The sequence below is a fragment of the Stenella coeruleoalba genome (assembly GCF_951394435.1).
Source record: "Stenella coeruleoalba genome assembly, chromosome: 14".
Lineage (NCBI taxonomy): Eukaryota > Metazoa > Chordata > Mammalia > Artiodactyla > Delphinidae > Stenella > Stenella coeruleoalba.
This window is the reverse complement of record NC_137160.1, coordinates 74,865,020-74,887,242: the sequence shown is the minus strand read 5'-3', so window position 1 is coordinate 74,887,242 and position 22,223 is coordinate 74,865,020. Positions and strand designations below refer to the sequence as shown.

Sequence of the window (22,223 nt, the reverse complement as noted above, 5' to 3'; positions counted from 1 at the left end):
CAGGCGGATTCTTAACCACTGCGCCACCAGGGAGGTCCCCAGTTGGGGGTATTTAAACAAGCTGATGTTTGTCAGATGCTTGGAATGGGGCCTGGTGCATAATTTCCGGTAAATTTTAGATGAGTGTTTGGTAAGTAAAGGAAAATAAAGGAGGACCAGCAAGAGGGTCACACGGCAGACACCCAATCCTGGGGCGCTTGCTCACAAAGGCTCCTCCGTCGTGGACTGGCGCTGAGTGATGGCCATTCTGAGAATCCAGCTACCGGAGGCTGCCCTTGACCTTCCCAGGACCCCCAACAGGGGCTGAGGAGAACAGGGCTTAAAGCAGGACAGAGGCCAGGACAGGTTTTGACCTCTGGGTGTGTGGGGATAGTGTGAACTCCTTCACATCCAGGAAGCACACTGCACCCTCTGCCCCCAGACTCTACGTGTCTCCCTCCCACCGTCCAGTCCCAGCTGCAAGCCTGTCCTGGTGGGAGGAAGGGGACCGACTGCCAGCTTTGGGGCATTCCCACCTGAGCAACCGACCCACCCTCTGAGCCTGACTTTCCTCATCTGCAAAATGGAGATTCCAGCAGAACCCACTCAGGACTTGCCCACATGCTCTTGGCTCATCCGCACACTAGCTGGGACTCTAGTACCCGGGTCTGTCCCTTCCAACTCAATGCTCCTGGTCCACTGGAGGCGCTCAATAAAGGTTTATTACATTAAAAATACATCACTAGGCCTCAGGCACTCAGGGCTCACACCCATGTGGCCACCACCTCTGAATCCAGAACACAGCAGCAGCAGCCGAGTTGCCAACTCAGATCGTGGCCTGCCTGGCCTTGCTGGCAAACTCCTATGAACCCTTCAACACCCTGCTCAAACGTGCCCTGTCTTAGGCAGAGGCAGCTGCTGCCCCTTTGCGGCCGTATAGCAAGCATTCCTTTGCACGGACCACGGCTTCTGCAGGGAGCCCCCCAGCATCCAGCTCAGGGCCAGGCACACAGTGGTACACGGGGAACATTGCTTATGTCCATGCTTGGACCAGGTGAGGAACCACGGGGCTGTATCACCTTCCTTACAGGCTCTTCCTCATCTTGCCCTTCTTGGAGTGGGCGCCCCGGCCGAAGGCGCCCTGCTGCAGCTCCCGGGCGCGGCGCCGGTTGCGGGCAGAGAGCTGCTTGAGGCCTCCACGCTGCAGGAAGCGCAGCTTCTGGGCTCGGCACCGCTGCTTCAGGATCTGCTGCTTGGTCTTGAGCTCTGAGCGCACGCGGCCTGTGGGGGCACCAGGGGTGCGGGGCTGGGATGCACCTGCCAGGATGGAGATTCAGGGAGTTCAGGCTTTGGGTCGACTCCCAATGTCTCCTCCTCCCAGAAGCCTCCGGGATGCTCCCCTGTCCCCGCTCTCGTTCTGTGTTCACTGCTGTGGCCCCAACATGTGGCAGATGGTAAGTGCTTAATAAAGCTTAAGTAGTCTACTGTAATGGGCAATAGCATGAACCCTCTAGCCCAAACTGCCAGGGATCAAGTCCCAGCTGTGACCTCTTGGACCTGGGGCCAACTACCTTACTTCTCTGTGCCTCAGTTTCCTCTCCTATGAATTACGAATAAGAACACCTACCTCATAAGTCCTAATGTGGAGTAAATGGGTTACTATGTGTGCAGGGTTCAGAACAAGGCCTAGCCCACAGTATGGCCTCCTAAGTGTAACTATTACAATCATAAATCATTCAACAAAGGCTTTTCAGTGCCTCCTCTATGCCAGGCACTGGGGACCCAGACAGACTCTAAACCCTGTCTCTCTGGACTACATGCTCTAGGCTTGTTAGATGAAAACAGGCTGTAGCTTAACCTTCCTCTGGCAGGAGAGAAATCAGAGAAGGCCAGCGAGGGGAAGGGACTTATCCAAGGTCACCCAGCAAAGCGGCACCAGCAGCAGCAGCAGTGGTTGGTGGCCCCGCCCGCCACCTCCCGGCTCTCTGGGCGGGCAGGTCTGCCCCCCAGCCCCTGGCTCCCCACTAAGGCCTGGCCCCTCCTCTTCTGTACTCACTTGCCTCACCCAGCTCCTCCCCTCCCACAGCAGTGGCCTTGCAGGGCTCCCACACAGATGGCCATTAAGGCGGCCCCAGATGTCTCCACAGGGGCCAGGCCACCTGTCAGGGACCCCCACACACACACAGTGAGGACAAAGCACAGGGGGAGAACAGCTGCTTTTTCCCGAAGCTCACAGGCCATCCTCACCACCCCGGGTCCAGCAAGCCCACAGCAGCAGCCGGCTTCACTCCAGATAAAACTGGGAGCTGAGGACTGAGGGATGAGGGGGTCCGGGGGAGGCAGGGACACGCCCACAGAAAGACAAAGAGAGGAGAGACAGAGACTGGGAGGGGTGTGTGTGTGCGCGCATGCGTGTGCATGTGTGCGTGGAGAGAAAGGAACAGGAACAATGAGAGAGATGGAGAGAGATACAGAAAGACAGAGACAGATGGGGAGAAACAGAGACAAAGAAAGAGACAGAGAGATGGACAGGGATACAGAGTCAGAGGCAAAAAGAGAAACAGAGACCTGGAGAGAAAGACACCTACAGAACAAGAGAGAGGATGCGTCGGAGAAAATCCAAGACAGAAACAGGGAGAAACAGAAGAGGTATCCACCGTCAGAGGAAATGTCAACGAGGACAGGGGGAACGTGCAGAGAACAGAGGAGGCCCTGGGAGAGGCAGAGTAGAGGGCCACCTGGAGCCGTGACAGACAGCGTCCCCAGGCTGAAGGACACAGACTCTGATGCTGAAGAGGCAGTGAGCAGCCCTGCGGGCTCGGGGGAGACAAGCAGGGCCAGGGCCCAGCGGAAAGAGGCCCAGGACAGGTTCAAGCTCCCCAACCCTGGCGGGGGTGGCCGGGGGAGGCAGCAGGCAGGCGGGGGACCCAGGGCCAGTCACTGCGACTTGTTTCCTGGCCTGAAAGCCGGCCATTCTCAAGTCTTCTCGCCCCCAGGTCACGTGCGGCGAGGCTCCAGCACGCAGCCTGGCCCCAGACAGCAAGCGGGAGCCCCTCTCTGACAGCAAGCTTGGCCCCAAAGGTGGGGCTGCAGTGGGACGGGCCCAGGCTCCAGTCTCCTCCCTTCAGAGTCACGAGTGTCACCACTCCCCAGGTGCTCCTCTGCCCTGAGGGGCTGACCGAGGTCCTGGCACGCGGGGCAGCTGGCCCAAGCCGAGGTCACTGAGCACAAGCTCCTGCAGCAGAGCTGAGTTCAAATCCCACCTTAGCGTGTCACCCACTGAGGGACCCAGGCCAGATCAAGGGGACCAAGCCCCCAAGATGACCAAATGTGCTCCTTGGCAACCTGCGTTTTAAGGACGATCCTACCCCGGCTCTCACCTTGCCCTCGGCCGCGCTTACCACCTCTTCGCTCTGGGCCACGCCGTTCAAATGTCCCTTCTTCTTCTGAGTCACGATCATCAATTTTCTGCTTCTGTTTCCACTTTTGGTAGCTGGGAGGCTGCATTAAGGAAGCTGCGTGCAGCATCCAGAGAAAGATGCCCTAGACAACCGTGGGCTGGGAGCAGGGCCCCCCCGCCCACCCCCCAGAGGATACAGGCCTTACCTATAGGGGGTCTGGTGGCTGAATCCGCTCGACCCCGCCCCCCCTCTAGCCCCCACCTGTAGGAGCTGGGGTGGTTGAGGAGCCAGACCACGCCCCTTCCTGACCCCGCCCCCCACCCACAATAGATGTGGATATAGAAGGCACTTGGCTCCACCCCCTCTGCCCCCCACCCCGCTCCAGGATACAGGTCCCTCTTGTAGGAGCTGCTGATATAGCGGCCACTCTCCGTCTTGATCTTTTTCTTGTCCTCCTGTCCCGACTGTCCCACAAACCGCTTCTTCTTCCGGTCCCTGTGGGAAGAGTTGGGAGGTGTGCTGTGGAGGGAGGTGGCCCGCTTCCCCTCCGGGCCTGTTTCCCCCTGACCCTCTCATTGGGTTGTTGGAAGATTCAAGGAAAGCAGCGTGCCGGGCGTCTGGCAGGCAGCAGGTGCCCCATAAAGGCCCGTTCCCTGGCCCTCCTCACCACTCCCTGGCAGCCCAGGTCTCAAAAGGCAGTGTGGCAGTCAGGGGATTAGCTCCAACCTGGGGGCCTGGGTCAGGGACAAGGGACCCTGGAGGGTTCCCAACCCCCACCTGGCCGCCTCCTGGCTCTGTGACCCTGGGTTGAGCCACATCACTTCTCCAGAACCAGAGTCCAAATGGGCAAACTGGGTCATGAGCCCCTGTCTAGCAAGACTAGCCCCCCAAAAGGACAGATGGGGTCAAGATCCCTGTGGTGTATGACCACATGGGGGCAGGACAGGGTGGGCGTCATAATCTGTGCTGAGGACCAAATGAGGGGTGAGGATGTCATAATTCCTGCTCTAGGGGATCAAACAGGAGTTAGGATAGGAGGGGGTCACCTTTTGTGGGGACCAAGCGGCAGACAGGCGGGCATGGAAGAGGTGTGCCCACTGGCTCACTCACCACTTGAGCTGCTGCTGGCCCTTGGTCAGGCTCTGGCCTTCGTCCCCCATCAGGTCCAAGACAGCGCCAGCCACCTGCTGCTCGAAGGTACCCCCGTCCCCACCGATGCTCAGGCTGCAGAGGGAGGGTGGGGAGATACCACGGGGTTGGGAGGGGGGCCCATCAGGCCCGCCTGCCCCACCCGGGACCAGCGGCCACTCACCCCCGCTCGCTGTCGAAGTCCTTGGGCCGGTAGGGGATGTAGAACACCTGGTCCCGCTGCCGGGCCTCCTCCCTCCGCCTCTTGGCTCCTCGGTTGGGTCCTGGCTGCTGCCGCTTCCGGCCCACAACCTCTGTGAAGAGGTCCTGGTGGACCGGGGCCCAGTGTCACCTGTAGGCCCCAGGGAGTGGACTGGCCTCCCCACCCACCAGCCCAGCTAGGGTTGAGGGTCAGGGGCTGCTGGGACTTTGAAAGCTTGGTGTTGCCATTGAGACCCTCCGTTTCCTCATCTGCACATGCAGCACAACTCCTGCCTCAAGCACCAGCAGAGGCAGGACAGGTGGGAGTGGGGGAGGGCAGAGTGCCAACTAGGATGAGACCCACCACGTTCCAGTCCCAGCTTGGTCCCCCAGATCATCTGACCAAGGCAAGGCCCTGTCCCTCTCTGGGTCTGGACTTGCTCTCTATGACGTGGACTAGTCCAGGGGTTTTCAAGTGCATTTTTTTGCCTACTGTACCCTCTGTCCAAATCAAACATAAGATGAGCAGGCCCAGGGCCCTACCCACCAGGCGAACGGGACACTCTGGCCCCCCAGCCCTGCTTTTCGCCATGAAGACCCAGTGCCTGACCCTGCCTGAGTCATGCCCCCACTGCCACCAACAGTCCCGGCTCTGCCCCTTCCCACCTGCCGGACCCCAAGCTGAGGCAAGGCGATGATGATGACAATGACAGGGCTACCTAGGCTTGTGGGAATCCTCCACGTACCATCCTGAATCTGCCCAGCGGACCCAGGGGCGGGTACCACAGTCACTTGGCTGCAAAGCCCTAGTCCACAACATTCTGAAAACAAACTTTCCTGAGATTCACTTGGTGGCAAAAGCTGACCTGAGCTGAAAAGAGGCTTTGTCCATCCTCTCAGTGTGGGTCTCACTGTGGAAACTGATGCATTTGACGACCGTGACACCCCAGACCCTGCTGAGGGTGTTACATCATACACAGTGGACCCACCGTAAAGATTCTGAATCCTGAATCACATCTGGCCCCCAGGGCTTCAGGCAAGGAATGGTGGACGAGACTATGATCCCATTCCGCAGATGGGGAGGCTGAGGCTGGGTCACTGATTTCCACAAGTGTCGGAGATGGGACTGGAATCACTGCATCCACCCCCAGTGACTGCTCAGAGCCCTGAGGTCTGCCCCATGGGCTGCTGGGACTTGACCCATGCTCCCCCAGCCCCAGGCCAGACGCCAGGGTCCCCAGGGTAGGGCCTGCACCTCCACACTGTCTCCTGCCGCCTCCTCCTTCTCAGGCTGCTCCTCCTGCGGTGCTGGGAGGCTCGGGGCTGGGATGGCCGGGCCCTCCTGCTGCTCCTGCCGCTTCTGCCGCTTCTGCCGGAAGCTGGCGATGCATTTACGATCCTTCTGCCGCTTGGCACGCATCACCTGGCTGCTCAGGTCCCGGCTGGAAGCGTTGATCTCAAAGATGGTCTGTGGAGGGGACACCCAAGGCCTTCACCCACTGGCCGCTTCTTCCCCAACTCTACCATCCCCAGCTTGGTGTGCTCTGTCCAGCATTCCTCCCAATTCCCTTACACTAGTTACCTGCTTTTCACAATTACAAAGGGAGGCCCAGAGAAGGCGAGTAGCCTGCCTAAGGTCACACAGCTGGGACAAGCCAGATTTGGGATTTCAACCCAGGTTCATTGGCTCCAAAACCAGTGCCCTTAACCACAACAGGCTCCAGCCCCTTTTTCCTGACGCTGGCTGGCAGGCCTTTCCTGCTTTTGGGTACACCTCCCAGAGGCACAAGATGGGGCACCCGATGGGAATCAGGAGGAGAGGAGAGGCTATCGAAAGCCAGCTCCTCAGGCCTCTGACAGCCTAGGGTGTGTCACTGCCCTCTGTGAGCCTCAGTCTACCCAACTGTATGGAAGGGGTGGGAAACCTGCTGTGGACCAGCAGGGATGGTTCCAGAACAAGGGGTGGCTACAGAGGTGCTGACACGGCCAGAGCCGCGGGTTGAGAAAATCCCTGCTGGGGACCTGCAGGGGGTCAGGAGCTCAACCGGAGCCCCGAGGCCCCGCACTCACCGCCCGGGAGCGGTAGTTCCTGATGCTGTCCACCAGCCGCAGCTGCTGCAGCTCCTCCTCCTGGAAGCACGAGCCTGGGGGGGACGGAGGGACACGTGAAGCTGCAGTGGGCTCCACGGGGCCTGCCGCCAGCCCCCGCCCGCCTGACGCAGGGACTCACTGAAGAGGGGGTGCAGGCCCAGGCCCGAGAGGTCCAGCTCCTTGGCCCTCTTGATGGACTCGGGTGAGGGCGCCGGCCGTGAGCGCACATACTGCTGCTGGGCGTTGTCGGCCACGCGGCCCAGGCCCCGAAGCTCCAGCGACGTCTCCAGGCTGGTCCGCAGACCGCAGTCCTCATCGTCCACCACGCCCTGCGGCACCCGGCCCAGCACGCCGTCCCCGCCGCCCGCACCTGCCTCCCCGCCAGGAGCTCGGTCAGAGGCCTGGTCAGAGGCCTTCCGGCCCAGCCACCTGCCCAGGGCCCCACCTCCCCTCCCCAGCCCCACTCTGGGTCCTGAATTACAAAATAATCCCCACAACAGAAACCATCACTTACCGAGCAGCTCCTACTGCTTTTACAAGTACAGTTTTATGGAACATGGCCCCATCTACTCATTTCTGTGTTGTCTGTGACTAATTTTGCACTACAAGGGCACGGGTGAGGAGCTGCCACGGATCATGTGATCTGCAGAGCCTAAGATATTTACTATCTGGCTCTTTACTGACTTTAAATTACAGGAATCTTGGGCTTCTCTGGTGGTGCAGTGGCTGAGAGCCCACCTGCCGATGCAGGGGACACGGGTTCGTGCCCCGGTCCGGGAAGATCCCACGTGCCGCAGAGCGGCTGGGCCCGTGAGCCATGGCCGCTGAGCCTACGCATCCAGAGCCTGTGCTCCGCAGCGGGAGAGGCCACAACAGTGAGAGGCCCGCGTACCACAAATAAATAAATAAAAGAATCCGCCTGCCAATGCAGGGGACACGGGTTCGAGCCCTGGCCCAGGAAGATCCCACATGCCACGGAGCAACTAAGCCCGTGAGCCACAACCACTGAGCCTGCGCTCCAGAAACCGCCAGCCACAACTCCTGAAGCCCACGCGCCTAGAGCCCATGCTCTGCAACAAGAGAAGCCACCGCAATAAGAAGGCCACGCACCGCAACGAAGAGTAGCCCCCGCTCACCGCAACTAGAGAAAGCCTGCATGCACAGCAACAAAGACACAATGCAGCCAAAAATAAATGAATAAAATAAATAAATTTAAAAAAAAAACAACAGGGATCTTCCCCTGGGGTCAAGTTCCCAAGCCAGGACAGCTTGGCCCACCTCCAACCCCCATCCATACCATGAACTCCAGGGGGGACCCCAGCCCCTCCCCAGCCTCCACTCACCGGAGAGCTCCTCGTGGGGACGGGCGAGGGTCAGGGCACGGCCCAGGAACAGGTGCAGGTCCAGTAGGTAGGGGACCTCATCTGGGGCCACCAAGGAGTAGGCCGTGCCGCTTCGGCCAGCCCGGGCCACACGGCCTGCGGGAGAAGGTAGTCAAGCAGGAGCAAAGGCAAAGGACCCCACAGCCCAGCACGAGTCCCACGTGCCAGACCCTAAAGGTACAAGCCAGGCCACAGCCCCACCTCCTTCAGCAGTGTCCCACCTACGAAAGAGGGCAAGGCAGTGACAGTCACCAGGGCTACCTGCCTGAGAGTACGTGAGTCCCCATGGTGCTCTGGGAGGCTGGCAGGAATAGAGGCAAGACACTGCTCTTTATCAGCATCACAAGTTTCAGCATCCCCACTTTGGGGGATTTTTATCCACAGAAATAACCCAGGGTGCAAAGATTCACCCACAGGACACCTACTCCAGCTCTGCCCAGAACAGCCCCCAAATGGAAACCACTTAAAGACTTAAGGACAGAGAGTTAGTTAATTAGCTGATGACCACATGGTGGGAATTACACAGCTAAGCAAAGGAGTTGCGAGCTGTGGCCCCTGGCCAAATCCAGCGCCCCCCACCCCGCCGCCCCCGCAAGCCTGTGTAAATAAAGTTTTATTGGCACACGGCTGTGCTCCTTCATTTACATATTGCCTGTGGCTGCTTTCATGCTCCCAGGGCTGAGATGTCTAAGAGACTAAACGGTTCCAAAGCCTAAAATATTTACCATCTGGCCCTTTACAGGAACAATTTGCTGACCCCTGTTACAGAATGATGCTTAAATGGTGAATGAAAAACATGCATGATGTATACAGAGGCAAGAAGAATGTCCAGGGTGATTCTAATTTTGTGGTCAGTCAGTCCATGAATAGCATTACGCTTTGGCTTGTTTCTGCATCTTGCAGAAACCAAGTGTCACCACATTCGGAAGATTCGTTTGCGGTAGTCCGATTCACACTGCTGGTCACGCGGCACATGAGAAATTCCCTTTGGGGGTTCTGAGGACGCCTCAGGGGATGTGCAGGGCCAGCCCTCCCAAAGCAACAGAATTCAGGGCACAGCATGCAGCTGCCAACAGGGAGAAGAGGATGGAGACCCAGGTGGAGGCCTCCCTCGCACCCCGAAGGTCTGCCCACCGCCAGCCCACTGTGGGCAGCCAGAATTTACTCATTTGACGATGTTCAATCATCCGCAGAACAATTCCAAGGAACTTGCCCGCCAGATGCTTCTCTCACATGCACTTATTTAACTTACTTGTATTTATAAACATGGCACGCGCATTTATGAGTTAAAAAAAGACAAAGAAAGTAGACTGGTGGTTACCAGGGGCTGGGGGAGGTGGAAGAGGGAATGAGTTTAATGGGTCCAGGGTTTCAGTTTGTCAAGACGAAAATGTTCTAGAGGTGGAAGCTGGGTGATGGTTGCACGTTCGTATGAATGTACTAAATGCCACTGAACTTACACCTGTAAGTGGTAAAAATGGTAACTGTATGTTATGTATATTCCACCACAATTGAAGAAAAGAATGCCAGTGGCCCCACTTTGCTACGTCTGAGACACCTGACCAGTTCGTAACCTCCCTGCTTTGGTTTCCTCATCTGTAAGATGGAGCTGACGCTGCTGATACCCACTGCACAGGGTTGTTGTGAAGACCAGTGGAGCAAGTAGAACACGTGGACCAGGGCCCACCAAGAGTGCTGGGTGAGCACCTGTGGCCGTCACATCACCAGTGAGGGGAGGGTGACTTCCTGCCTTCTCGGTGCTTTGCTCCACTTTCAAATTTTCCTACTACGTGCGGGCCTTACTTTTTTTTTTTTTTTTAGAGGTACGCGGGCCTCTCACTGTTGTGGCCTCTCCCGTTGCGGAGCCAACAGGCTCCGGACGCGCAGGCTCAGCGGCCATGGCTCACGCGCAGCCGCTCCACGGCATGTGGGATCTTCCTGGACTGGGGCACGAACCCGTGTCCCCTGCATCGGCAGGCAGGCTCTCAACCACTGCGCCACCAGGGAAGCCTGGGCCTTACTTTTATAACTGAAAAATTAAATGGAGTGAGCTGGCCTGGGTGGGCTGAGGGGAAGGTGGGGCCCGACAGGCTGACGGGACAAGGCCGGGAGTCAGGAGACTGTCTGCAGTTGATGGAGCAGGAGGCAGAGGGGGGTCGGGATGCTGTTTAAAGGCTGCTCCCAGGAGAGGAGCTAGAAAGAGCGAGCTGTAGGGAGACGACTGTGGGGAGGAGGGGCCGCGTCATCAAGGTCCTGATGGGAAAGCTAAGCACCAGCCTGGGGAACCCAGAAAGCGGGAGCATCCCCTCCTTAGAGTCTAGGGCTGCCCACTAGAGCGGGCCTGGGCCACGCTCCCCAGAGACTCCGATTTACTGGTGCCCTCCCTGGGCCTCAGTTCCCCACCTGCAGTGGCAGGAGTTGAGCCCTGTGCCCTCAGCTCCCGCTGGGACCCCCCCCCGGTGCCCAGTGCAGCCACAGGCTCCTTACCCACGCGGTGCAAGAAGAGCTTGCCCTTGGCGGGGAAGCTGTAGTTGATGACGTTGTCCAGCAGTGGGATGTCCAGGCCCCGGGCTGCCAGGTCAGTCACGATGAGGGCCGAGCACTTGCCGTGCATGAACTTGGCCAGGTTGATCTTGCGGGCCGTCTGGTCCAGGGCACTGTAGATGTGGGCGCAGCTCACCCGCTGGGCCGTCAGCAGCTGCCCAGAGTGAAGACCAGAGGGAGGGAAAGGGGTGAGGAGGAGACGGACAGGGGAGAGGACAGGAGGCTGGGCCGTGGCAGTGGGCGCCACGACATGGCGGTAAGACCACGGGCTCTGGAGTTGGGCGCCCTCAATATAAACCCCAGCTCAGCTGGGTGACCTCGGTTTGGTCTTCATCAGTATAAATGGGGCTCATAGCACCTCTCACCTCTGCAGGGTTGTCTGAATGTCAAAAAAAGATGGCACGTGCAGAGGTCTCCCTCAGGGAGGCTGCAAGTGCCACCCCAAGACACAAGTCTCATCCTGACTCTGCCACTAACAGGCTTTGTGACCTGCCCAAGTTCCCTAACCTCTCTGTGCCTTCACTTTCCTTGTCGGTAGAACAGGGAGAATAACAGTTGCCTCTCTGTAGCTTTGTTATGAGAATTAAATGAGCCAATACACATACAGTGCTGAGAACAGGGCCCGGAAAACAGGAAGCACCGTGAAAGTGTTAACTGCTCTTTAAAAACTACTACTTTGGTTTTATTCATCAGTGACCCCAGTAGCTACACAGAGGAAGCACCGGTAAATGTGTGTCATATAAGTGAAACCCAGTGAACTGTGTCCTCAGATAACAGAACTCAGGTGTGGTTGACCCAAGGCGGCCGCATTGACTCAGGAGGGGCCCTGGCAGCCTTGGGGGTTCGTGGACCTCTTCCCAGGAGGGTCACAGATATACACGTGTGGAAAAGCTCATCGAGCTGCTCATGTAAGATCAGGGCACTTTACACAGGTTACAGCGTGCAGGCTATTCCTCAATTGAAAAACGTGAAACACATGGGACACTAAATATCTACAGAAAAATGACAGGACGGCTGGGATACACTTCAAAATACCCTGCATGGAACGGGGAATATTAGATGAATCAAGACTGGATGTGAGTTGATAACTGAGTACCTGAGAGCTCATTATGCTGTCTTCTGACTTTGCTACATGTCTGAAATTTTTTATAAGAAAAACTTAACAGAATAAAAAAGCACAGAGTCCTGGCCAGGCCTCAGCCCTGCTCTGGTGCTGCTCTCTGGTGGCTGAGCATGGAGCCGCAGCTCAGAGGTGGTGATGCAGTCCGTGCTGGTCCCCAGGCCCGGGGCAGGTGCGGGCCTCCCCCAGCTCACCTCACTGAGATACTCCGCGTGGTGCTTGGTGGCCACAAATACCACTGTCTGGTCCTGGGGCCGCACCAGGCTGCGCAGCAGGTGGAGCAGCACAGCAGCCTTGGCATCCTCCCGCACGAGGAAGAAGGAGGTCTGCAGGGAGAAGGGTCACTCGGTTGGCTCACGGGGTCCAGGCCATGGGCCGGGAAGGGGCACGGGTGGAGCCTCACCTTGAGCTGCTCGTTGAGTTTGGAGTCCACGTCTAGCCGGATGAGCACGGGCTCCATGAGGCCTGAAGTGGGCAAGAGAGGAGGATGGGAGGGGGAGTCGCTGAGGGACAAGCCCCTCCCAGGCGCCGACACGCGTCCCAGCCCCCGGCCCCACTCCTGTGGCTCCCTCACCAGCCCGGGCGAACTCCACCAGCAGCTTGGGCAGCGTGGCAGAGAACAGGACAGTCTGGTGGCCCCCAGGGAGGCGGGCAATGATTTCCTGCAGCTGCTCTGCGAACCCCATTTCAAAGAGCCTGGGAGGGCAGAGGGCAGCACAGGGTCAGGAGAGGGGCTTCCATTCCAGTGAGTTCCAAACCTGTCGTCCTTGCCCCCAACACACTTTCTGTTACGTGGACAAGTGCTTCCTAAACTCAGCTCACTTTTTCGCTATTCAACAACCTCATCCTAAGCAATAATGACCTTGAAATCTTAGGTCTGGTCTCAGTTATGTTTCTTACAAATTCATGTTGAAATAAATGACAGCAGCCCTCACTCTGGGCCAGGCATGGTTCTAAGCACTTTATAAAATATCAACCCCTTTAGTCCTCACGGCAGCCCTGTGAGGTACATGCTATTTTATCCCCACTTTGTAGGTGAGGCCACCAAGGCCTGCAGACCCTCAGGGATTTACCCAAGTTCATAGAGCTGGGATTTGATCCCACCTGTCTGGCTCCAGTCCGTGCTTTCAACCTTGTGCTATTTTTTATCTCTTTCAAATCATGTGTTTGTTGTTTTACTATTCTTTTCAATATTCCTAAAAGTAATACAAAAGAAAAAAACTGTTGGTCCAGGGAGCCCCATCAGTTCTGGCACTGCCTACAGTCTGTGGCCCTCTTTGGGGAAACGCTGCTTTGATCTCGACTGCATAGGTCTCTTCTGGCAGAGCCCTTCCTCCTGGCCAACCCTGACACAAGTGCCCGGGGATGCACCTGCAGCCTTACCTGTCAGCCTCATCAAATACCACATATTCCACGCTCTGCAGCTTTAGGTTCATCTCCACAGCCACATGCACCAAGCGCCCAGGGGTAGCAATGATTCTGGAAGTGATTGTGCAGGCCAGGTCACCCAGGGCCAGGGCACCAGCATAGCCCTCCTCTCACTCCCCAGACCCTGGCCATCTGGGAAGGGACCCCAGAGCATCTTCCCCAATCCACACACTCACATGTCGGGATTTTCGTGCAGGGCTGCAAACTGGTCTTCCATCCTAGGAAGAAGAAGAGGTGTTAGCTTGATAGAACAGGTCTCTTTTATCTCTCTCCCTTCCCATCTCCAAATGCTCAGCTGAGTCCCACACCTTGACCCCAGGCTCAGAAATGGGGAAAAGCTATTGCTGAGCTACTAGGCAAAAGCATTGCCCTGACAAGAACTACAAGTTCAAACACACAAAAGGCCTGATAACAACAAAGTTCTCCAAAGATAGACTCAGCCACGGAACCCATCTCATTCACTCCGTTCATACTTTGACCCACAGCACCACCTAGCAACTAACCCTGGAACTGCCAGCTCCACCTAGAAGCAGGTTTCCTGGATCTGTGTCCTTGTTCCCAAACCGTTTGAGCACACATCCCTAACTTTAGTTCTCCTCTGAAAACACCCCTGGGACACCTGTAGGAACCAGGAGTCAGAATTCTGGGCCAGGTCCAGCTTATGGAGGTATTTCTGACAGTCACAACAATAGAGATAATAAATTATAATGTAGGCAAAAGAGCACTGAAAAACAAAACACTCTCAGTGAGAATCAAAAACGACTGGTGACAGTGATATTCTGAGAAAAGAATGAGGAAGGGGCTGCGCTTTGAGGGAGAAACTGTGGGGCGGGGCGCAGGGGTTCTAATCTTAGCTCTACTACCAGACCACTGTGCGGCTCTCTGAGCCCATCACTTCCTCAGTTAGCTCATCTGTAAAACAGGTGTGGTGCCTGCTACCTTAGAAGGATGGGGCAAGCACATCAGGAAAAATATAGTATTCTGCAGATTTGAGCTATTACAAACGTCCTCCATCTGTGTGCATTCCACTTTAAATAGCCCCAAATCAAGCATATTAAAACATACACAACTAAGTGACCCATTTGGGTGACCCAGTGCACTACCAGCTCTCTTTTAGAAGCATCAGAACCTGTGTCAGAGTTTTGTGTGTGAAATTCCTTTCGGTATTTTACTGTATATTTCCCCTTGTTGGTACTTTAAGAATGTGCAGAGAAGTTGCTGTTATTAATGAGCAGCGCAAGCTCAGTCCATCTGATGGGGAGGCACGGGGCACGTTTGCTTTGGGGGACCACTGCACAGGGCACCGAGGGGGCTCTTACTTGTCCCCGCCCAGTATCAGGGCAGTCTTGAGGCCAGTGAACTTGCCCAGCTGTGGAGAGAAAGAAAGAGAGATTGAGAGCCAACGATGGGAGCTGACTCAGCCCACTCGGGCCTCACTGACTGGTCCCAGCTCAGCCCAGCCACCCTGTCCCTGCGCCCGGACATACCTCCTTGGTGAACTTCATGGTCTGCAGGGCCAGCTCTCGGGTGGGTGAGAGGATGAGGGCGCGGGCCCCGGTCTGGGCGCTGCGGGTCTTGAGCCTCTCGAACATGGGGATGAGGAAGCAGGCCGTCTTACCACTGCCTGTCCGGGCCATGGCTACCACATCCTTGCCATCCAGGATCACTGGGATGGTCTGCAGGGGAATGAGCGGGGGAGGGGAGGGGTCAGCTCCTGCACCCAAGCACCACATGATCCAGAGCTTCAAGTCTGCAGGGAGTGGGCAAACCAGAGCATCTCAGCGAAAGGGATGGGGCCTGTCCCCCAGCCCCGATCCCACTCTTGCTAAAGCCTGTTTGCACACCTCCGGGGATGAGCAGCCTGTTACCCCCAACTCTTTCTACTGTTGGAACAACCTTCTTCAGGTTAAGCCAGACTCTATCTCCCCATCTAGTCACCCTCCTCAGGATCCCAGAGAAACGTTATCTCTCTCTTGGCTAAATGTCTGAGGACAACAAAGATGAGACCCAGGTGATGATGGGGTGCCTGCGAGTTGCCCGGGCAGGGACTCAGCAGTGGGCAGCTTAAGTGGCAAAGAGGCACAGGGTCGAACCTCTACTCTGCCGTGCCTGACTTTCTCCACCTGTGAAATGGGCAGGCTCGTGGGGCTTCGGCCAGAGTAAGAGGGGACGACAGATATGACAGATGGGACAAGGGGTGGAGGTCAAGAGGCCAGGCAGGAGGGCCAGGTTGGCCATCCCCACCTCCCGACCCGCATCAGCTTCCCCGCCCCGTACCTTCCTCTGGATGGGTGTTGGCACCTTGTAGCCCTTCTTCATGATGCCTTTGAACACTGGGTAGCTCAAGCCTGGGAAAGACATGGGAATGGCCAGGGGGCTAGAGGAGCCCCTATGACACATGACAGAAAACTACACAGGACAAATGACAGTTTCACCAACAAATAAATAGCAAGAAAAAAAGAAAAGTGATAGAGCAAAGCTGATCGGTTAACTGAGACTTAGAAAACAAATCTACTGATTGTGGGGTATGAACCACATTTGGATTCTGATTTGAAAGCTTTTTTTTTTCACTGACATAACAATTTTAATGGACAAAACAAACCAAAAACAACCCACTTTAATAAGCATTTTACAAACGAAGCTGTATAAATGGCTAATAAGTCTATGAAAAGCTGGCCAACATCATTAGTCACTAGAGAACTATCAATACGAATGAAAACCACAATGAGCTACCACTACGCGCTCAGCAAAACAGCTAAAAGGAACAAAGATCACAATTTTAGGTATTAGCACCTGGAACTTTCATTCACTGTGCTGAGAAATAATTGTGCTATGTTCATAAAATGAAATATTATACATCAATGAAACTGAACAGTTTGAAAAAGCTAATAACATGGTTAGATTTCACAAACCTAGGTTTGAAAGAGACAGGCGACACGTAAATTGTCACATACTGAGTGAGTCATTTTATGTAAAGTTACAAATATAGGCAAAACAAATCTATGGTGACAGAAGTTGAACTAGTGGTTACATTTGATGGACAGTAATAACTGGAAAGGCCACGGAAACTCTGGGGTGCTGGTAATGCTCTTTATCTTGATCTGGATAGTGGTTACACAAGTGCATTCACTTTGTAAAACTTCATTCAGCTGGACACTTATGATTTGTGCATTTTTTGTCAGTATGTTATATTCAAGTCAAAAGTTTACATTAAAAAAAAAAAGCCTGGGCTCCCCTGGGGGCGCAGTGGTTGAGAGTCCGCCTGCCGATGCAGGGGACACAAGTTCGTGCCCCGGTCCGGAAAGATCCCACATGCCGCGGAGCGGCTGGGCCCGTGAGCCATGGCCGCTGAGTCTGAGCAACCGGAGCCTGTGCTCTGCAACGGAAGAGGCCACAGCAGTGAGAGGCCTGTGTACCACACACACAAAAAAAAGCCCATCTTTTTTTTTCTTAGAATATTCAAATTTTAGTGTCATTTAATAATTTTTTTTAACATCTTTTTTTTTTTTTTGCGGTACGCGGGCCTCTCACTGTTGTGGCCTCTCCCGTTGCGGAGCACAGGCTCCGGACGCGCAGGCCCAGCAGCCGTGGCTCACGGGCCTAGCTGCTCTGCAGCACGTGGGATCTTCCCGCACCGGGGCACGAACCCGTGTCCCCTGCATCGGCAGGCGGACTCTCAACCACTGCGCCACCAGGGAAGCCCTTTTTTAACATCTTTATTGGAGTACAATTGCTTTACGATGGTGTGTTAGTTTCTGCTGTATAACAAAGTGAATCAGCTATACATATACATATTTCCCTGTATCTCCTCCCTCTTGCGTCTCCCTCCCACCCTCCCTATCCCACCCCTCTAGGTGGTCACAAAGCACAGAGCTGATCTCCCTGTGCTATGCGGCTGCTTCCCACTAGCTATCTATTTTACATTTGGTAGTATATATAAGTCCATGCCACTCTCTCACTTCGTCCCAGCTTCCCCTTCCCCCTCTCCGTGTCCTCAAGTTCATTCTCTACGTCTGCGTCTTTATTCCTGTGATTTGAAAGCTCTTAATGCCATGAGACAATGGGAGTCTGAATGCTGATGGGACCTTGGATTATACTGAGGAACTGTGTTTGTTTTAGGTGTAGGAGGGTCCTGCTCTCTTGGAGGCAGGTGGGAAGTATTTCGGGATAGAAGGAGGGGGTGCCTGGGATTCGCTTCAGAATCCTCTGGGATGGTGGCCATGAGTGGGTAGGGTGTGGATAAAACAACACCAGTGGTTAAAACTGCTGAAGCTGGTGATGGGTATGTGGAGACTCACTGTTTTCTAATTTTTATATGCTTGAAATTTTTCATAATTAAAAGAAAAAGGTGTCGGAAAGTCCCTGGTGGTCCAGTGGTTAGGGCTCCATGCTTCCACTGCAGGGGGCACGGGTTCGATCCCTGGGCGGGGAACTAGGATCCCACATGCTGTGCAGCGTGGCCAAAAGAAAAAAAAAGTTGAAAGAAAGGAAGGAAGGGAGGGAGGGAGGGAGGGAGGGAGGGAGAGAGAGACAGAGAAAGAGAAAGAAAGAAAGACAGAAAGGAAGGAAGGAAGGGAGGGAGGGAGGGAGAGAGAAAGAAAGAAAGAAGGAAGGAAAGAAGAAAGAAAGAGAAGAAGGGAGGGAGAAAGAAAGAAAGGAAGGAAAGAGGAAGAAAAGGATCTTAAGTGACAAGGGCCTGTGATGGGTGCAGGCACGGGTGTGACAGCTGAAGCACGTGGTACTGCGAGAGGGAGAAGGTGGCCTTTGGAGCCTCCATGTGACCTGGGCTTGCGGAGATGGGAGGACAGTGGGAGGCCTGGAGACAGGGAAGCACCATGGTTTTAGCTGCTTTTTGGTCAATCCTTCATCTTAGAGATTCAGAAAGGCCAAAAATAGCCACATGTAGATGTTTTGGCTTTTTCCTTTGATTTTGATGAATGTTAGCACACTTGGCTGTCTAGATTCCTTTTGTGAGCTATTTTCTTTGCCCAGTTCTCTATCGGGTGTCTGTCTTTTTCTTCTTGATTTGTAAAAGCTTTTTGTATATTAGGGTTATCAGCCCTTTGTCCCATAGTTGCAAATATATTCCTGGTACAGTGTTTACTTAAGTCTACAGTGTTTTTTTGGCATACACACATCTAAATAGAAAAAAAGTCAAATAAAACAGTGCTCAGGTCACACTTAGGCTTCTTTTCCTTTCAGGTTATACAACTATTCACCTTGATGTTTCAATCTTCACTCCAGATGCTACTGATATGTAAAGAGCCAAGAAAGAGTCCGGCTTTCCTTCCGGCTGGCCAGGTGTACCAACAGCACCCAACTATCTCATCTCTTACCCTCGGCTCTGAAATGCGGCTCTGTCACGCCGCTCAATCCCCAGACATCTGAGCCTGTTACTGCACCAGCATCGCCCTGAGTCCGGCCCTAACTGTTCTCTCATCGTGTCAGGCCCGTTGCCCCCACGAGAAGGCCGTGAGTGGCTTGGAGACTATCTGCTGCCTCCAACCCCCCAAACCCATCACAGTGTTGGGTCCAGAGCAGAGCACGGAAGGTCATAAGCCCCCACTGCTCCCCACACACAGAGTCCCCGGATGCCTGGCTCACCCACCCATGGACTGGAAGCCTCCCGACTTCTTCTTCTTCTTGTTCTGGGCTCGTACCATCTCCCGTGTGTCCGGCTCCACGTCCGAGGTGCATTCCGAGGTGGGGAAGGTGGGTAGGGGTCTGCCGGGTCCCAGCTGGGAGGGAGCAACAGAGAGGCAGCATCATTCCAGGTAGAGTGAGTCCACTTGGGGCAAGGAAGGGGGCTGTCCTGTTGCCAGTGCCCGCCCCTGACCTTGCTCCATTCAAGATGATGATGCTCCTGCCAGATCACATGACTTCTCTGCTAAAGGGCTCTCCTTTGACCGGACCAGGACAGGGCACAGGGTCAGAGAGCTGCTCTGCAGACAGACAGCCTGCGTTTCAATCCCAACTCTGTCACTTCCAGCTGTGAGACCTCAGACCAGGGACTTCGTCTCCCAGAGCTGCGTTCCCACATTGGGAAAATGGGGATGACAAGAGCGTATGCCTCATAGCATGTTGTGAAGACTAAATGGGTGCGTGTAAAGCTTAGAACTGTGCCCAGGTGGTGGTATCATCATAATTATCATCCTGGCCTGGCATTCAAAGCCCTCCAAACTTTAGGGAGCCAATCAAAGCATCTACTATGTGTGAGATACTAGACTCTTCCAATCTGCCCAGCTCCCCTCTCCCCAATCCCCTTTCTGGTCCATCATCCCTCCCCAGCTCTGGTCTCTCTCATTCCTGTCCTCGTCTCTGCCACCCACTTGTTCTAGCAATAGCTAAATCAAACTCAGACACCGCCTCTGGGGAGTCTTCTTGGACTACAGCGCTGTCCCTTTCTTCTCAGAAATAACATTTATAAAAGCACTAATTCATAATAATGGCTAAAACTTACCTGGTACTTACTATAAGCCAGGTGCTGTGCTAAGCATTCATATAAATTAACCCACTTGGGGCTTCCCTGGTGGCGCAGTGGTTAAGAACCTGCCTGCCAATGCAGGGGACACAGGTTTGAGCCCTGGTCCGGGAAGATCCCACGTGCCGCGGAGCAACTAAGCCCATGCCCCACAGCTACTGAACCTGCACTCTAGAGCCCGCGAGCCACAACTACTGAGCCCGCGAGGCACAACTACTGAAGCCCATACGCCTAGGGCCCGTGCTCCGCAACAAGAGAAGCCACTACAATGAGAAGTCCACGCACTGCAACAGAGAGTAGCCCCTTCTCGCCACAACTACAGAAAGCACGCGTGCAGCTACAAAGACCCAATGCAGCCAAAATAAAATAAAATAAAATAAATTAAAAAAATAAATTAACCCACTTAATCCTCACAACAACTCTGTGAAGTAGGTGCTATTACTTAGTCCCTTTTACAGAGAAGGAAACTGAAGCACAAGAGGTGAAGTGACCTGCCAAAGTCACACGGCCAGCAAGGGATTTGAACCCTGGCTTCGGAGTCTATATTCTTTCCTATGAGATCCTCTATGGTCCTCCACCAACCCTCTAGGTCAGAGCTGCACCTGTCTTGTACAGTCTGTGAGGTAAGAATGGTTTTTAAATTTTAAAAGATTGTAAAAAGTCAAACAAAGAAGACAGCGACCTTATATGGCCCTGCAAAGCCAAAATATTTACCATCTGGTCCTTTACAGGAAAAGCTTGCCAACCTTGCCAACCCCCATTCTAGACACATGATAACAAAGTGCCTGGAACACACTGGTGCCCCAGCAATATTTACTGTAGAGTAGAATGTGTGAACACTGTCATTCCATCCTTTCCACAGTTTTTGAGGCATACATAATCAACAGCTTTCTACACATGTGGAAACTGAGGCACAGAGAGGTTAAGCAACTTCTCCCATGTCCCACAGCCAGTACAAGGTTGGGTTGAACTTGAACACAGGGCTGTGCCTTGGTCCATATTTACAGAGCACCTACTGTGTGAGACTCGGATGGTGTGGAATAAGGTCCCCATCTGGTCCCTGCCTCAGAGGAGCGTAGACCTCTCTCTTCATATAAAGCCCCACTCATTCATCTACTTACCCAGAGTCTTCTCTGTGCCAGGTACCCGCTAAGCACAAGGCTGTGAGAAATAATGGGCTACAACTCTTTTGCCCCCTTGGTGCTCACACCTGACCCCCCCTCATTTGCATACAGTTGGCATTCAGTAGTGGAAATAACACAGGGCCTGGAACCATACAGTCCGGGATTTGAATCCTGGCTCTCCCACTCACAAGCTGTGAGGTCTTGGTCAAGTTCCTTCACCCCTCCAGGCTTCTGTTTCCTCCTCTGGAAAATGAGTGTGACTACTTAGCTCACAGGGTTGGTGTGGGGATTAAATGATAAGGCTTGCAAAGCTCTTAGCACGCAGGATAGCACACTGTAAGCTATCTACAAACCCAAGTTTAACTTAGTTTCCCAGAGGTTTGGGGGCGTCACTGTCTCAAGCCAAGAGGTGCAGTCTTCTCTTAATTCATCCTCCCAAGAATCCCCCTCTCAAAGTCTGATCTTCATCACCCGCACTTTTCATTGGACGAATGGGAACCGGGACCCGCCCCTGGCCAGGAAGTAGCCAATGAGAAGCGCGAGACCAAGAGCCGGCCCGGAAGGCCGGAAGGCCCGCAGGCCCCAGCCTCCGTAGCACAGAGGCTCGGGACGTCAGGACCCTGGGCGTGTCGGACACCGAAACACGTGCTCAGGCCGGAGGTCCTGCCCCGACCCCCGGCCAGCCGACCTCTCCCCACCCTCAGCCGTGCCCACTCCCCAGCTGGGAAAACTGAGGCCGCGGGACGCTATGCGGAGCCGGGACTCGGGCTCTGACGTATGTCCAAGCCCAGCGCTACTACCTTCTGGGCCCGGGCGTCATCTTCTGCCTGAATCTCAAACTCGCCGTCCTCCGAGTCGCTGCTGCGGGACTGAGAGGCCGCGCCCCGGCGCTTCCGGAGCCCCTTCTTCTTCCTCCACTGGGCCATGGCAGCTCGGGACCGCGGTGCGGCCGCCGGACGCGTTCCGCCAGCCATGCGGGCCGGGGCGCAGGGAACCGGGAGGGGGCGGAGTTTGCGGGTACGTACCAACGGTGCTGCAGGACGTGGGGGGGGCGCCTCTACGCGCCCCAGACTGCGTTCCCTCACCTTCTGGAGCCTCCGGAGGCTTGGCATGCATGCACGCATACGCACACACTCCTCTCATTGGCGCGGAAGACCCCTCTCCGAGGCTTTGGGGAGCTCCGGGGGCATCCGGAACAGGGTGACCTAATCCCCCCCCCGGGAGAGAATGGTTCTGGCCGCCCCGCCCCGCCTTACCGCTCGCGGGTTGCTGTTTGATGCGCGCGTGGAGCATACATAGCTAGGGCTGGGTTTCCCGGGAAGGGTCGGCCCGCGCGGTCCCCCG

The 22,223-nt window shown here is 55.1% G+C and overlaps 1 protein-coding gene across 1 annotated transcript; it reads right to left on the bottom strand.

The window, feature by feature from the left end:
- Positions 1 to 95: 95 nt before the first annotated feature.
- Positions 96 to 22,202, bottom strand: DDX54 (DEAD-box helicase 54). Its single transcript, XM_079942380.1, has 20 exons — positions 21,680 to 22,202; positions 18,883 to 19,012; positions 15,552 to 15,622; positions 14,762 to 14,950; positions 14,594 to 14,643; positions 13,451 to 13,492; positions 13,230 to 13,325; positions 12,421 to 12,542; positions 12,250 to 12,311; positions 12,041 to 12,172; positions 10,670 to 10,880; positions 8,144 to 8,278; positions 6,940 to 7,170; positions 6,780 to 6,853; positions 5,965 to 6,177; positions 4,693 to 4,835; positions 4,491 to 4,604; positions 3,771 to 3,875; positions 3,360 to 3,472; positions 96 to 1,296 (listed from the first exon to the last, which is right to left on the bottom strand). Exons 1-20 carry the CDS (start codon positions 22,001 to 22,003, stop codon positions 1,064 to 1,066), a joined length of 2,790 nt encoding a protein of 929 aa, XP_079798506.1. The 5' UTR covers positions 22,004 to 22,202; the 3' UTR covers positions 96 to 1,063.
- Positions 22,203 to 22,223: the final 21 nt, after the last annotated feature.

Bases quoted from the DNA above. Each gene is read 5' to 3' on its own strand.
- DDX54 (XM_079942380.1), bottom strand. From the start codon at position 22,003: ATGCGTGCATGCATGCCAAGCCTCCGGAGGCTCCAGAAGGTGAGGGAA. The intron at 12,543-13,229 runs GTAAGGCTGCAG...CTGCCCTCCCAG, and splicing joins GTATTTGATGAGGCTGACAG to GCTCTTTGAAATGGGGTTCG. The intron at 6,854-6,939 runs GTGAGTCCCTGC...CGTCCCCCCCAG, and splicing joins GGGCCTGCACCCCCTCTTCA to GCTCGTGCTTCCAGGAGGAG.